Genomic DNA, 14,482 nt, shown 5'->3' with positions numbered 1-14,482 from the left:
TTTCTCTCTCTCTCTCTTTCTCTCTCTCTCTCTCTCTCTCTCTCTCTCTCTCTCTCTCTCTCTCTCTCTCTCTCTCTCTCTCTCTCTCTCTCTCTCTCTCTCTCCCTTCCTTCCTTCCTCCAGGTCTGTCTGCCTATGCCCATGTGGAGCTGCCCTACTATTCCAAGTTCCTGCTGATCGCGGCCTATCTGGCCTCCTATAACCCGGCCCGCACTGACAGACGCTTCTTTGTCAAGGTTGGTGACCCAGCTCATTCCATTAGTATAATGTTAATGATCCATGCCGATCAGAGGCGACCAAGGGTGGCCAAGCAGTGGCCAAGTCTGATATACAAAGGGTTGGACAATGCAACTGAAACACCTGTCATTTTAGGTGCTGTATCCACGTCGCTGGAAATTTTTTAATGTGGATATTTTTTTCTCTCCTGTTTTGGTGTAAACATGACAATTAAAAAAGCTCCATTGTAACAGGTGCGTTTTAGCCCCCTAAATGGGATATTTTTAAAGCCTGATTTTTGATATGTGGATTTTTAAAACTCTGTTTACGTGGAAACGAATGGCAAAAACCATGTGCTTTCAAAATCATCCGGCTGTGTGGAAACAGTAAAATTGGAGAGTGTGGTGGCCAGTCTGCATTCATTGCACATTGCATCAGTAAGAGCAGAGTGTGAAGGTTTAATTAGCAGGGCAATGCTCAAAATATTGCAATGCACACAACGTTATGGGTGACAGTTCAAAAGAGGACAAGTTGTTGGTACACAACTTGCTGGTGAATCTGTGACCAAGACAGCAAGTGTTGTGATGTATCAAGAGCCACAGTAAAAAAAAAAAACACTGCAAATCACACAGTTGGTCACATTACGGCAGGAAACTCTGAATGAACTACTGTGACGCCAATAATGGAACAATCTGGAAATGGAAAATATGCGTCACAGGAGCAGTCCCTTTGCCAGCAATGGCAGAAGCACCTCACGAGGGAGGAGTTGGGTGTGCATGGTGATTCATCATTAGAGCTATTTCCTCCACAGACCATTACTGTTGAGGAAACTGCTCAGGGACTGGAATGAGTATTGGGAATAATATTACCATATGATCATGCATGTATGTGCGAAATTATAGACGGTAGGCCTATATGAAAGGTTATGGGCAAAACTGTAGCTGCAGTGTATTGCATAATATATTAAGAGTGCTGTGGCCTTCAGAGGCCAGATGTGAAACAGAAATACAAACATGAACAAAATGTATGCATGCTTACTTGTGAAAATGAATTGACTTGAAATGTATTGTCTTCTCATGTCTGGCTTTATTGTCCAGATCAGTAGATAACTGATCATTAAGATTTAATTTCACTCCTCTTATGTGGCTGTATCTTTGCATGTTCCATTGTATAGTATTATACATATTCCTGAGTTTGAGAGATATGTTTGAAACTATTCGAAACAAAGATTTTAACCGAATACTTTAAGCAACAGAAATTCTCCCAATGTTTGAAGTAAATGGTGTTTGGACAAGGGACTCTGGGTAGTTCATGATGGAGTTCATTTTCAAGTGGCTGAAGTTGTTTTAAAGGAGAGGGTTCCTCCCTTCTTGCACTGAGTACAAAGTATCCATTTCTATGGATGTAGCCCGGTCCAAACTATTTTTATTAATAGTAGCTCTGATTATTAGGGTGTTGGGTTCCTTCGATCGCACCCTCTCTTTATATACAAATGTGCATGACCTGGATTGCTTCAATTAAATAGGTTTTCATGTTTATGCAGTTTGGGGTTGGAAAATATGCATAAAAAGGACAATGTGGGCAAAAAACTTGTATGCCTAATAATTCTGCACACTCTGTATGTCTGTGTTTTACATAGACCATATTTTTCTGACTAAATGAAGAGTCTCATACAAACAAATCATAACATAAACCTATTAGGGTTGTCTGAGTCTTTTCACTCCTCTCATCTCGGTGAACTCCCCGTCAGATGCCTGAGTCTGTTTCTTTTTTTACCTCACCTTGAAAGGTATTGATAAAAGGCTCGGACAAAATCCTGTCTGGTCGTGTTGTTCAGCATCATGAAAGGATGTCTGGTTTTTATTCCAGCTTTTTTTTTGTCCCTTTCACTTTATTTATTTATTTATTTGTTTATTCATTCATTCCCATGTGTCCCCTTTTTCGCCCACAGCATCATGGCAAGATTAAGAAGACCAACTTTCTGAAGAAGCATGAGAAGGTAGGTATTGGTTCTTGCCTTTTGTTGCTTGCGTCATTCTTTTGTCTGCGTGTTTGTGTGGGTGTGAGGCTTTTTGGCCTTACCATTATGTGCCATCTTGTCTGGATTTATAATATCTGTTGGTACAACTTCAGTTTTTTCTTTTATTTCAGACATGTACAAGTTTTATCTTTTACCTGACATTTTTCATGTATTTTACTTCAGACATGTAAAAGTTTTATCTTTTACCTGACATGTTTTGACGGTATACCGTCGAAACATGTCGAGTAAAAGATAAAACATTTATCAAAACTCAAGTTGTAATTTAAACAGTTAGACGTAATGAACGTTATACATATAATATCTGTTAGTGTTTTGACATTTAAAAAAAAATCTTTTCATGCATCTCTTTGTTTTAGTTGCTTAGTTCCACTTCTCTCATCTTCATATTCTCATCTGATCGCTTGCTTGTGTCGTGCTTGTGTGTGATTCATCTCTGTGTGTGATTGTTTTGGATGTATAGTTGGCAATTTAGCACATTTTTTTCAATTGTGTTCCTGCGCATGTTGTATGCGCCCACGTCGCCACTGACCATATCCCTACATAAGCCAGAGCTCATTTGCTTGGTTACACGATTTGTGTTCCGGCATACTTATTTCCTATCTTCCATATCATCCCCACTCTATTCCCCTCCTCCTCTCCTCCTTCTTTGATTAACCTCCCCTCCTTTTCTTCATCTCTCTGCCTCCCTCTCTCCTCACCTTCTTTCTGCTTTCGTCTCCATCCATTTATTCATCTCCTCCATCTCTCTCCTTACTCCCTCCATCCTGTTCTCTTACCACCCATCTCTCCTTTGCCTTCCCTGCTCCCCCTTCTCTCCTCATCCCTCTCCTTTCCTCCATCCGCCCACTCTAATACTCTCATCTCTCTTTTTCCCCTTTCCTGCTTCATCCCTCTCTCTCCATCTCTCTCATCCTCCCCTACTCTCCATTTCCCCTTATCCTCCCCTTCTTCCCCCTCTCTCTCCTCTCCATCTCTCTCATCTCTCTCTCTCTCTCTCTCTCTCTCTCTCTCTCTCTCTCTCTCCCTCTCTCTCTCTCTCTCTCACTCTCTCTCTCTCTCTTTCTCTCTCTCCTCTCTATTTCTTTCATCCCTCTCTCTCTCTCCCTCCGTCCGTAGACGAGTAATCACCTGCTGGGTCCTAAGCCGTTCCCCCTGGACCGCCTCTTGGCCATCTTCTACAGTGTGGTGGACAGCAGAGTGGCCCCCACAGCCAGCATCTTCTCACAGGTACCGTACCCACACACACACACACACACACACACACACACACACACACACACACACACACACACACTCACTCTCTCTCTCTCTCTCTCTCTCTCTCTCTCTCTCTCTGTCTGTGTATCTCATCTTCTCTCTTGCTCTCTCTCTTGTGTTTCTATTGCTCTCTCTCTCTTGTGTTCTCTTTTGCACTCTCTCTCTCCCTCTTATGTTCTCTTGCTCTCTCTTGATCTCTCTCTCTCTCTCCCTCTCTTCCTCCCGCTCCCTCTTGCTTTCTCTTGCTTTCTCTTGCACCCTCTCTCCCTCTCACGCCTTCTTTCTCTCTGTCTCTTTTTCTCGTTCTCTCCCTCAAGTGAGCAGCCGCTTCTCTCCCTCTCTCTCTCTCTCTCTCTCTCTCTCTCTCTCTCTCTCTCTCTCTCTCTCTCTCTCTCTCAGTAATGAGGCTCAGAGGCAGAGGCCAGCTCTTGTCACCTCCTAATTAGTTTTTGGTGTGTGGATTAAAGCTTGATTTATAAGGCTTGTCTCTGCCAGTAGAATAGGGGTTAGTGTTGGATTGGATTGGATGCAGTGTTGCGTCCTGGCCACTAGGTGTCAGACTTTTCCCTGTGGGAGCAGTTGCCTTGTAAAGAGATCATCACAGATCTTACTGGATATACTGTTCTGTGTATAGTCTATAATATCCATGGTAAGAAATATGTGTTTCCAAAGGGGCTACTCACACAGGGATGTGTAACAAATAAACACACACACACACACACACACACACACACACACACACACACACACACACACACACACACACACACACACACACACACACACACACACACACACACAGTGAGAGAGAGAGGGATACCATGCAATTAAATTATATTTTTTCACTTGGGGTCTGTTGTAAAGGTGGCCGCCTTCAATGTGGGTCTAAAGTGCAGGGGGACGTCTTGGTTTGTGCTCATAGTACGGCCCTTGGAGGACTTTATAAAATTTGATGTTGCCCTTCGAAAATTTGGTGTGGCCCACCCTCACTCTACACCAGCACTCTCCAAATGGCGGCCCGCGGCCCAGAGCCGACCCGGGCATGGCAAACATTTGATTTGGCCCACCATGAGGGTGGAACAAATGAAAACATATGTGTATATGTGTGCTATCTTTGGCCATACATTCGGGTGATATATTTGGCCCTCAGTCTCATTTGCACTACGTAATTTAGCTCTTTGGGGAAAATAATTGGAGACCACTAGGGCTGTAGTGAAACACTCGACTCATGATTTGGTTCGTGTCACGATTTTTGACCTACAGTTCGATACATCCCAACATTTTTCTTTTCAATGATAGTTTATAGGTAGAATACATTACAAGAGGCTACTAATATTTGTTTTTAAGTTTAAAAATAGTGAGCTTGGAAGCACTATCACATCATATCATGTGGTTGTTTTGTGGACTGAAGCGTAGCAGAACTTAGAAATGGCATATCACGTTACTGTCTACTTGTATCACGATATAGTTTTGGGACTCGTGATTGAGTATCGCGATTTCTCGGCTCAATACAATATCATTACAGCCCTAGAGACCACTGTTCTCCACTCTGCCTGTTCCAGATCTCCTCCCTAGTCACCCTGCAGCTGTTGACCCAAGTGGGCCATGACGACCAGCTAGACTCCCCCAAGTACAAGTGTGCCGTATCGCTGGACTTCATCCAAGTCATCTCCAGGTATGTGTACTGTGGATACATCCATGCAAAATGTTCACTAAATTGACATTTGGAAATTGCTTTAATTTTTTTTTATTATTATTCATTTTGACATGTTCAGGTGTTGGTGCATCTGCTGCAGTATAAATAGATACATTATTAGATTATTATGTGTCCAAAACCCACCCAGCCTGTGAATTTTGCATGCAAAATGTGAACTATATTGAAATTTCAAGATTCCTTTCAAATTTCCTGAAATGGATTCATTTTAACATGTCCAAGTAGGTCAGTGCATCTCTGCAGTATAAATAAATAAATGATTACATTGTTATTATTTTTTGTCCAAAACCCACCCAGCCACCAATGAATAAATAATTATAAAAATAATTGAATTCACCAGGCACTTGATAGTAAATTCTTATTTTCAGTCCATTGGTTTGGGTTTCATAGTTTTTCCAGCATTTGAGTGGTGGCTGCTTGGAACTCTGCTGTAAAATTCACAGGAAAAGTCAATACAATTACTAACATACAAATGAATACAGTTACTTACCAATTTATGGAATGGTCATTTTATATAAAAGCAGATTTTTTTATGCCAAAAGTCCATTCTCTCTGCCATCCCGCCTGCAGTATCTCTGCGACCCCCCGTTTTGGAACTGCTGTGCTAGGTTGACTTGCAGTACATTGTAATGTTCCAGTCAACAGCAATCACAATTAATATTGGTTTGTGTGTTTTGTTTACTTTAGGACTGTGAGCTTCGATATCATCAGGTACCTGTATGACTTCCTGTGAGGCCCCGCCCCATGGATGTACTTACTGACACCTGATTGGCTCCTAGCTGTAGAACAAGCAATGATTGACAGCCCCTCAGAACAGTGAATAGAACTTCCTGTAATCAAGGACGGATTATTGCACAGGCCAACCGGGCCCAGGCCCAGGGGCCCAAGAGTCAAGCGGGCCCCTGAAGCCCAACTATCCATTCTCATATGGTGTTAATATTGCACCTTTTGAACAACTGTATTATTTTCACATTTTCTCAGGGGACAAACACCCAACAACATAGGGTCTCTGACGTCTGTCCCAAAACTATGCATCGTTTTTGAAACTAGCAACACCCATGGAGGGGGGTCTTTTCTTGCTGTCTTGCCCAGGGGCCCATGGAGTCATGTGTATGTAATGTTCTCTGGGGGAATAAAGATCACTGTTGTGTTGAGCTGAATGAACACATTCATGGCTGTTGCATAGTCGGTTACCGGACGCTGTACAAATGTATTGTTTAGGTGTAATATTGTGCACTGTGTTATAAATAATAGTGTGTTGAATAAATAAAATGTTGATGTTTTTTGTATGAAGGCTCATCCGGGTTCATTTATATGTTAATGACTTGTTTTGTTTATTCAAGGGCTGCCCTGAGAACACACACACACACACACACACACACACACACACACTCTCTCTCACACACACACACACACACACACACACACACACACACACACACACACACCTCACTTTCATGATATCATTGTATTGGTTGGTCATGGCTGTACCATGGCAACTGGCCCAAGTTGCCATATTTGGATGCTTGCTGACTCACAGCACTCAGCAGAAATCGGAGATGACGTCATCCTGTTAGATGACCTTATCAGTCGCCTGTACCGTATGCACAAAAATAGATCAAATAGACAAATGAATATTGAACAAGATGGATAAGTTGAAAAGATTGAAGCATTAACCCAAAAGATGAACTCATGAACTCTAACTTTTCATAAATGTTTAGTTACAAACTAACAACAGCAGGATGAACAGTACATTTCAGCCATATATGCTCTCATTAGCTTCACTTCTTCACCTTCCTCACGATAATATGAACTGTTACCAGTACTTTTAATTATTTTGTTTTATTATTTATCTCCTAAAAGTAATTGTCAGCACCGTATATTATGCATACAGTACAGTAAGCACCATAACATTTAAATGGAAATGCACTGAGCAGACAGTCCTCTGACAGGTCTGAAATGCATTGTCTGCGACCTCCGGCACGTGTGGCAGTGTGTGACCTGAGACTGGGGGTCATGATTAAAGCCAATGCTTTATCCAGATTACAGCCGGCTTTCTCTGCTGTCAGCAGCAGGGGATAAGAGTGGCCTGCCTGGCCCAGACGCAACCATCACACACACACACACCTGTGTGTGCTCTATTACCTGTGTGTGCTCTAAGGGGGTTTGGATATGTCAACAGGGTCACGAAATGCTTAAGCAGTAGGAACTAGGAATCCATTTTTAATAATAAAAATATGTTTAGTTTTAATTTGAGTGTGCATGTGTGTGCTTGCTCAAATGGCTTTTTGAAATGTCTGTATGGCATCGAGAAATATTAACTTGGTGATATATAATACATACTGTCTATCTTACAACATTCTTATCACTTTCATGGTATATGTGTTCAACATATCTGCATAATTATTAAAATGTGCTTGTGAACTTCCAGGCAGCCAACTTTCGATTCAGCTTGAGAAGACATGCTGCCAGTTCACTAGGTGTCATGATGCTGCATTTATGTGTTGCTATGGGGATGGATCACTGTTGTCATAGAAACTGCTTGGGATGAAGAAGGGAGGGTCTTACATGTGACTTTTGTTGTGGTTTTGAACTTGTGAATGTCTGTGGGAGACTTAACATGTCTGGGACTGGATTTTTCGTTGAAATCAAAGCTGTCTTGACTATGACTGCACTCCTGTTGGGTTGAGCAAATTAATGACCACATTTGAAAATCGGTAACACTTCATAATAGACTCCTTGATAAGCATTAGTTAAGCATTATTCAAACCTTAGATAACCCTTTGTAAAAAAAAATGGTTAACCATCTCTTTATTATTTCCCATTACTTCATCATTAACATACACTGTTAATGGTTTTTGATACTGATACATGTGTGTGAGAGAGTCTGGGAAGGATTGGCAAATTGGCAAAATACAGAAACCATTAATCATTTGCCAAAGTAATGGGAAATAATAAAGAGATAGATGGTTAACAAATGTTTTACAAAGGGTTATCTAATGTTTGAATAATGCTTCACAAATCCTTAACTAATGATTAACAAGGAGTCGGTATTACAATGTGTTACCTGAAAATCCTTATACTGCACCTTGGTGACAGTGAATGAGGAAAGTTTCTAGTATGGAACTAGAACAAGGCCATAAAGATTGTATGTCCAGAAATAAAATCCAAATGTGAAGAACAATTTCACATAGGCCTATGTGCCAGATACAATGTATTTGTGGAAAAACATCTTGCATCTGCAGGTTAATTTTGTAGATCTGCACACATATTTTGCATCTCCTAAAATATAAAACGTACCTGTATAAATTTTTTGTAGTTGTGTGGCAGTAGGAGTGTGTACAAATGTGAATCTGTTTTGCCATGCTGTGCGAACCTCTTCCTGCTCGGAGCAGCAAGCACACAAGTGTGGATCGCTTTTACAAGTCTACGAATTTTGGCCCTCTTTTGATGGGGGGTGGGGTCAGAGGGTGGAAGCCAATCAAAATACCGCTTATTGGCAAGTTATCGCTTTCCGTGGGACCAATCAGAGGCATGGCTTGACAGCGGGATCAAGGCCTCTGTGTGTGCAGCGAGAACAGGCCAACTCACGTGCGCTCACACGACACAGTCCAGTAATAATGCAACTCTAACGACGGAGCTGTAATAACTACCGATACATAAATATAACTTGGAGTGCTAGTTATTAGGTTTCTGCAGGCTGACGATTCCGACGGAGCACCAACAGGTTGTGGATGACGCAGACAAAGGTGAGTGGTTTATTGTTTTTTTTTTCTACTGAGACCGAACTGCACTTTGTTTGTACCTGTAAGTTGTTTGTGCTCAGATTGTGTCTCCAATTTCTGTAGCTCTAGTAGTAGCAGAGAGGTAGAGCTAGTAGGCCGCTTTTCATGATGCAGGTGACTAGGTCTACTTGATGGGTTAACAATTGTGTACTGTTGTTGTACACATTAGCATGAAGCCTTTTCGATATAGCCAGACAGAGGCAATCCCCCCCAGCAAATGACGGCTGTATGTTTTCTGTGTACCCCGGTGTGTACTAATTTGTATTTGGATCGTTCATGTATCAATATCATTGTATGAGGGTACGATGCTTGTCAGCCCGCTAGCATAGAACGAGATAGCTAATCGATCGGATCCGCCTAGCTTGAAATGCTAGCGCCAGAGAGATAACTAATAGCTAACTATTCCTAGAATCTCTGCGATTCCCAGACTGGGGCTCCCATCTCATTACACTCCCATTTCATCTCGCTCCCACTAGCCAGACTAGCGGTACCACCGCCATATTACGGAGCCAGTTATCTTGTTGATGTTAGTTTTTTGTTACGTACAAGTGTATTTCACATATAATTAGCGCCAGATTGTTTCAAATACACCTACAATATGATCATTAGGCTATGAATTGACTTTGTCGTTACGTTTCAAATGTAAGTGGTGGATACATCCTCTTTCCGTTTCCGGTCAGTAAACGTCACACCACAGATACCAGAGATTTTGATAGGAAGGTATCTGAACTGTCTCTGCAGATACTCCAGAGTTCGCCATGCCTCTGGTTTGGTGGTACGATGTAGTAGTAGTAACTGTAGTTGTTGTATTTATGGTCATTTTAACCTTTTATTGACCACTGCACTTTATGTCTGTCCTGTGGTAGCCTATCTTTTGTTGCTGTCTATATGTGCTTATGACTTGCTGCACACCTAATCGCCCCTTCTGGGGACAATAAAGTTGAAAAGTTGAAGTTGAAGTTGTAGGCCTAGTAATCAGGGATGGGCAAAGATACATCTAAAAGTATTTCCAAATTCAATGCGAAGTAGGCCTACCCAGCATTAAAACAACCTATAAGTACACAACATTAACTGTGTAGTCATGAAACCGCTAGAAAAATTTCCAAGTAATTATGAAACGGTTAGAAATAAGATACAAGATGCACGGCAGTAACTGTATCTTGTAGATTATTTCTAACAGTTACAGTGCTGGGTATTTTGCATTAGGCCTAGTGTTTTGAAATACTTTTATCTGTATCTTTGCCCATCCCTGGTAACAATAATATCAACACATAATAGGACTAATAATGATCAAAACCCTTTCCTATAATATTTATACTATTATGTTACTGATCACCTAATCTTTCTAGCATTACATTTGTCTGCATGTTTTTTTTTTTTTTTTTTTTTTACATTATATGCATTGTATTTAAGAAACGGCAGAAAAGGCAGGCCTGCAAATAGGCCGTCTATCCTATTCCTACCTAGGTCAGTCAGTATCTTGACTAAGGTAGCAATAGGCTACTGCAATATCATATCTATTTAAAGACCTTCCATATTGGAGAAGTCACGGGGGTGGGTTTGCATTTGATATGGATATGCATTTGATAAAGGAGTCTTGGTTGAACATAACTATACCTTTGTTTTGAATATTTTGTATTTCATGCAGACTCAAGGAGAAATTTGTGTTATGGATGTGAAATCCATGCATCCCAAATATTACAAAACCACACAATTCTAGTGAACTTCTTTCATATGAAATTGTACATATCACTTACCCATCAAGCAGATATAATAATTATAATATGACATGGTCAAAACATTTATGAAATATCACTATTCCTAGTCATTTTAAGGTAATTTTTTGGCCATGCCCGGCTGCCCTGGCATGGTATTACCCCGGCCAGAGCAGAGCACAGGCCCCACACACCCTTAGACACACACAGAGTAATAATGTTCTTCGTACATCTGATACTACTGAAAAATCTGCCAGAAGTTTTGGGAGGGTCAAGTTTGCTAATATTGTGTGCTTTTGGAGCAGAGCACAGGCCCCACACACCAGAGTAATAATGTTCTACGTACATCTGATACTACTGAAAAATCTGCCAGAAGTTTTGTACACACAGAGTAATAATGTTCTACGTACAGTGCCGCCAGGTACTATTGGCACCCTTGAAGTTTAAGTACATTATGGGACATATCTCCAGAAAACAAATAATATGGTCAACCATGATTTTTCTATAGATAGCTTGTGGTTGAAACTAAATATAAAAAATATCAACAGCATTAAATACTAAACTATGAGAGGGAAATAATTGAAGATGGTAAAGTTCCCAGGATCACTGGTATTGGCACCCTTTACTGGATACCATTTTGGAAACCTAATTTGACTCAATTATGGTAAATCGCAAATGGGAATCACTTTTGACTAATTGCTTTTGCCCATAGAACATGAATTAGGCAAGGAATTATGATATTTGTGTTTAAATAGCCACCTGTTACATCTTGTGTGTCTTTCACCAATCTGAAGACAGAGGAGCTGCCTGAGGACACCACAAATACTATTATTTACAAAAACAAGACCTCCAAATAATAAAAGATCATCTCAAAAGACCTTGGTAAACCATTTTCTACACTGTGTTGTGTTATTCAGAAATCTGCCAAACATGGAGCTGTAAAGAACATCCTTGGATGTGGGGGGTAGAGGAAGATATTATGATAAAAGTCTTTGGAAGTCGGTGCAAATAATGAAAAAACACAGGGACTAACATCTACAGACCTGACGGTCAACTTTGAACTGTTCTGGGTAGTTTTTTTCAATAAGCACCCCGTGTTAAACACTACACAAAGTAGTGCCTTTTGGTTGGAGAGCAAGGCAGACCACATTGCTTAATAAAAGTCATAACAGGGAACACCTGACGGCTGTATGAAAAAATACAGGCCTAGCACAGCCCTTTTAAGAATGTTTTAAGGTCAGATGAAGCAATAGCACAGTTTTTCAGTGACTCACACAAACAGCATGTTTGCATACTCTGCAAGAAAGTCTTTAAGGAAAAGGACACCCTACCAAAAAGCAAGCATGGTGTCCGATCCATAATATTATGTCACCCCATTGTTGCATCAGGTATTGGAGGATTTGACCGTATCACAGGTATCATGACAGGCATCATGACATGACAGGTATCATCATTTACAGTAAAATGTGTAACCATGGCAAGAACACTTGGTTTGAGTTGAACATCATGTGCACTCCAGAAAGACAAAAACCCAAAGAACACAACCAAATGCACAGTGGATTGGTTGTAAAAATGAAAGAACACAGTCATTGATGAAAACCAAAACCTTCAGATGCTGCCATTGCTGTCTAATAGTGTGCAATTAACCCTTGAAGGAGGGGTGCCAATATTCCTGGACATGCCCTTTTAAATGTTTTTGATTGAAATTACAAAATTGTTTTGTGAGGGTCAAGTTTGCTAATATTGTGTGCTTTTGGCATCAACCATGACTAAGCATAAGCTTAGCCCTAAAAGGTTGCAGGGATGTTTTGATGTTAATGACAGCATGTATGGTAGTCACCCGAAGTCGAGGAATGTATTAAGTCGTAAATGCTTGCAATTACTGTCATCTTTGCATTATTTTTCAAAAGTTTTACTTAATGGTTAAAGAAATGAGTGGCCACAACGCGTGGACCCCCTATATTGACTAGACTAGTCTCCTGGCAAGGGTGGAATTGGAGGGGGTTAAATACTTTATGGTTAAATTATCATATATAGCAGTAGGCCTACTATACTTATATACCTACTATACTATTACACGTGAGGTTGGAAAATGGCATTGGCTTTTGTTTTGGTCGCTTGGTTGCTTTCCGTTTCCGATAATTGTACCCGCTTTCCGTTTCCGTTGCTAACTTTTACCGCAGAGCTTCATTTCTATAAGTCCTATAACTTTCTATAACTGCATGTAGAAGAGAGCGAACAACAAGCGTTAACAATATTGCTAACTTTTACAAGCTTCATTTATTTGACTCCGCCGTCATTTCTTTCTATAACTGCATGTAGAAAAGACTCCGTCATCCGCTTCGTCTTATCCAGTAGTGTTATTCTTACCACTGTATTCTTACCACTGGAGAAAAAAATAAGTGGTGTTAAGAAAAAATACGTGTGTCAATACATAATATGGTGAATACGTGTGATATAATCAGGTGGCAGTGTGTATATATATGATAATACGTGAGATATAATCGGGTGGGGACCGCAAGTCCGGGAGTGATAGAAACACCGGGGACCGCACGTCCGGGAGCGAACTCCGTTGGGAGTCCCAGTCTGAATGCCACTCTGCTAGCGTGGCTGTTGAGCCAGAGAAGAAAGATTCTTCACTCTCAGACACTGATTCGCACTCTCAATGGTCTGGCTAAGGTGCCAGGTTGACATTTTAGCAGAACTAGACTAATAACTAACTCTAGTATCCACGAGTTCTTCTTAACTTGGGTTGTATGATCGCTGTCATTCAATATATGTTCTCTGTGTGTTAGCTAGCTTCGATGACGGATACCTTATTTGTTAGCTAGGTAGCCATTTAATGTTAGCTAGTGTTAGAACCAGACAGATGGGTATTCTTATCTCTAATGTTGTGTCTTGTGTGCGAAGAAACGTGAGTAAACTTAATTGTTTGATGTCTGCATGTGTTAGGCTACGGTGTATTATTTGGCAGGAGTTGTTTAAACTTTGTGTAATTTCCATCGCAGAGGTAGGTAGGCAGGCCTATTTTGTTTACCCCAAAGTGTGTTACTGTTTTATCTGCAGCTATTTTATCTGGATGGTTATTATTGTATCAGCCTACTTGTATTCATAATGCGTTAATATATGTGTATAATGGATGTTTTTATCATTATTTAGTCGATTATGAGGGGAAACCTTGCCGTTTTGGTTGGCTATTTTGAACTTGTAATGGGGCATTTGGTATCTAGCTATTAAGTCAGGCTCAAGGAGGTCTACACTGTATCATTGGTCAGGCTAGAACTAGAACTAAATGCATATTTCTCTGAGCGGTGTTGCCGCACGTCCAGGTTTTCCCGGAGGTTTTTCGTCTCTGTTTTTTTGTGGTCTGTTCGGGAAAATGGAATAACCTACCCGTGAGGTTTTGTACTTCCTCACATTGTCTCCCGTTGTGTAAGTCAATTGGTCTCCAAACCATTCACAAAAGCTGTTTTATTATTTTGATTGACCTGAGGGAGTTCAAACATTGAAAGACCATACAACAATGCCAACCATTATCAATCGAAATGATTAAATGACGTGGTTAGTTTGCCAGGAGGAAAGTTATGTCATATTTGCAACCTCCATCAATGTAGGTGAGTCATGACGATGTGATCATCAAACACTTGGGTTTGATAATGTTGTAGTGCTAGTACACGTCTGTTGGCACGCACCATTGCTACGTCAACCTGTCCCTTCAGAAAATGTAATAGTAGCTGATGTCCGGAAAAGACCG

General features: G+C 40.8%; 1 protein-coding gene across 1 annotated transcript in view; it reads left to right on the top strand.

Annotated features, from left to right (window-relative positions):
- Nucleotides 1–6,517, top strand: part of orc5 (origin recognition complex, subunit 5) — a 29,644-nt gene extending 23,127 nt beyond the window's left edge. The window contains exons 11-15 of the mRNA XM_063217946.1: nucleotides 124–236; nucleotides 2,168–2,215; nucleotides 3,374–3,484; nucleotides 5,077–5,189; nucleotides 5,916–6,517. Coding sequence (XP_063074016.1) covers nucleotides 124–236; nucleotides 2,168–2,215; nucleotides 3,374–3,484; nucleotides 5,077–5,189; nucleotides 5,916–5,961 — 431 coding nt within the window. The 3' untranslated portion in view covers nucleotides 5,962–6,517. The remainder of the gene's footprint in view (nucleotides 1–123; nucleotides 237–2,167; nucleotides 2,216–3,373; nucleotides 3,485–5,076; nucleotides 5,190–5,915) is intronic.
- Nucleotides 6,518–14,482: the final 7,965 nt, after the last annotated feature.

The sequence above is a fragment of the Engraulis encrasicolus genome, chromosome 15, assembly GCF_034702125.1.
Source record: "Engraulis encrasicolus isolate BLACKSEA-1 chromosome 15, IST_EnEncr_1.0, whole genome shotgun sequence".
Classification (NCBI taxonomy): Eukaryota; Metazoa; Chordata; class Actinopteri; order Clupeiformes; family Engraulidae; genus Engraulis; species Engraulis encrasicolus.
Note: the sequence above shows the minus strand (reverse complement) of the source record. Positions and strands in the feature narration are given on the sequence as shown.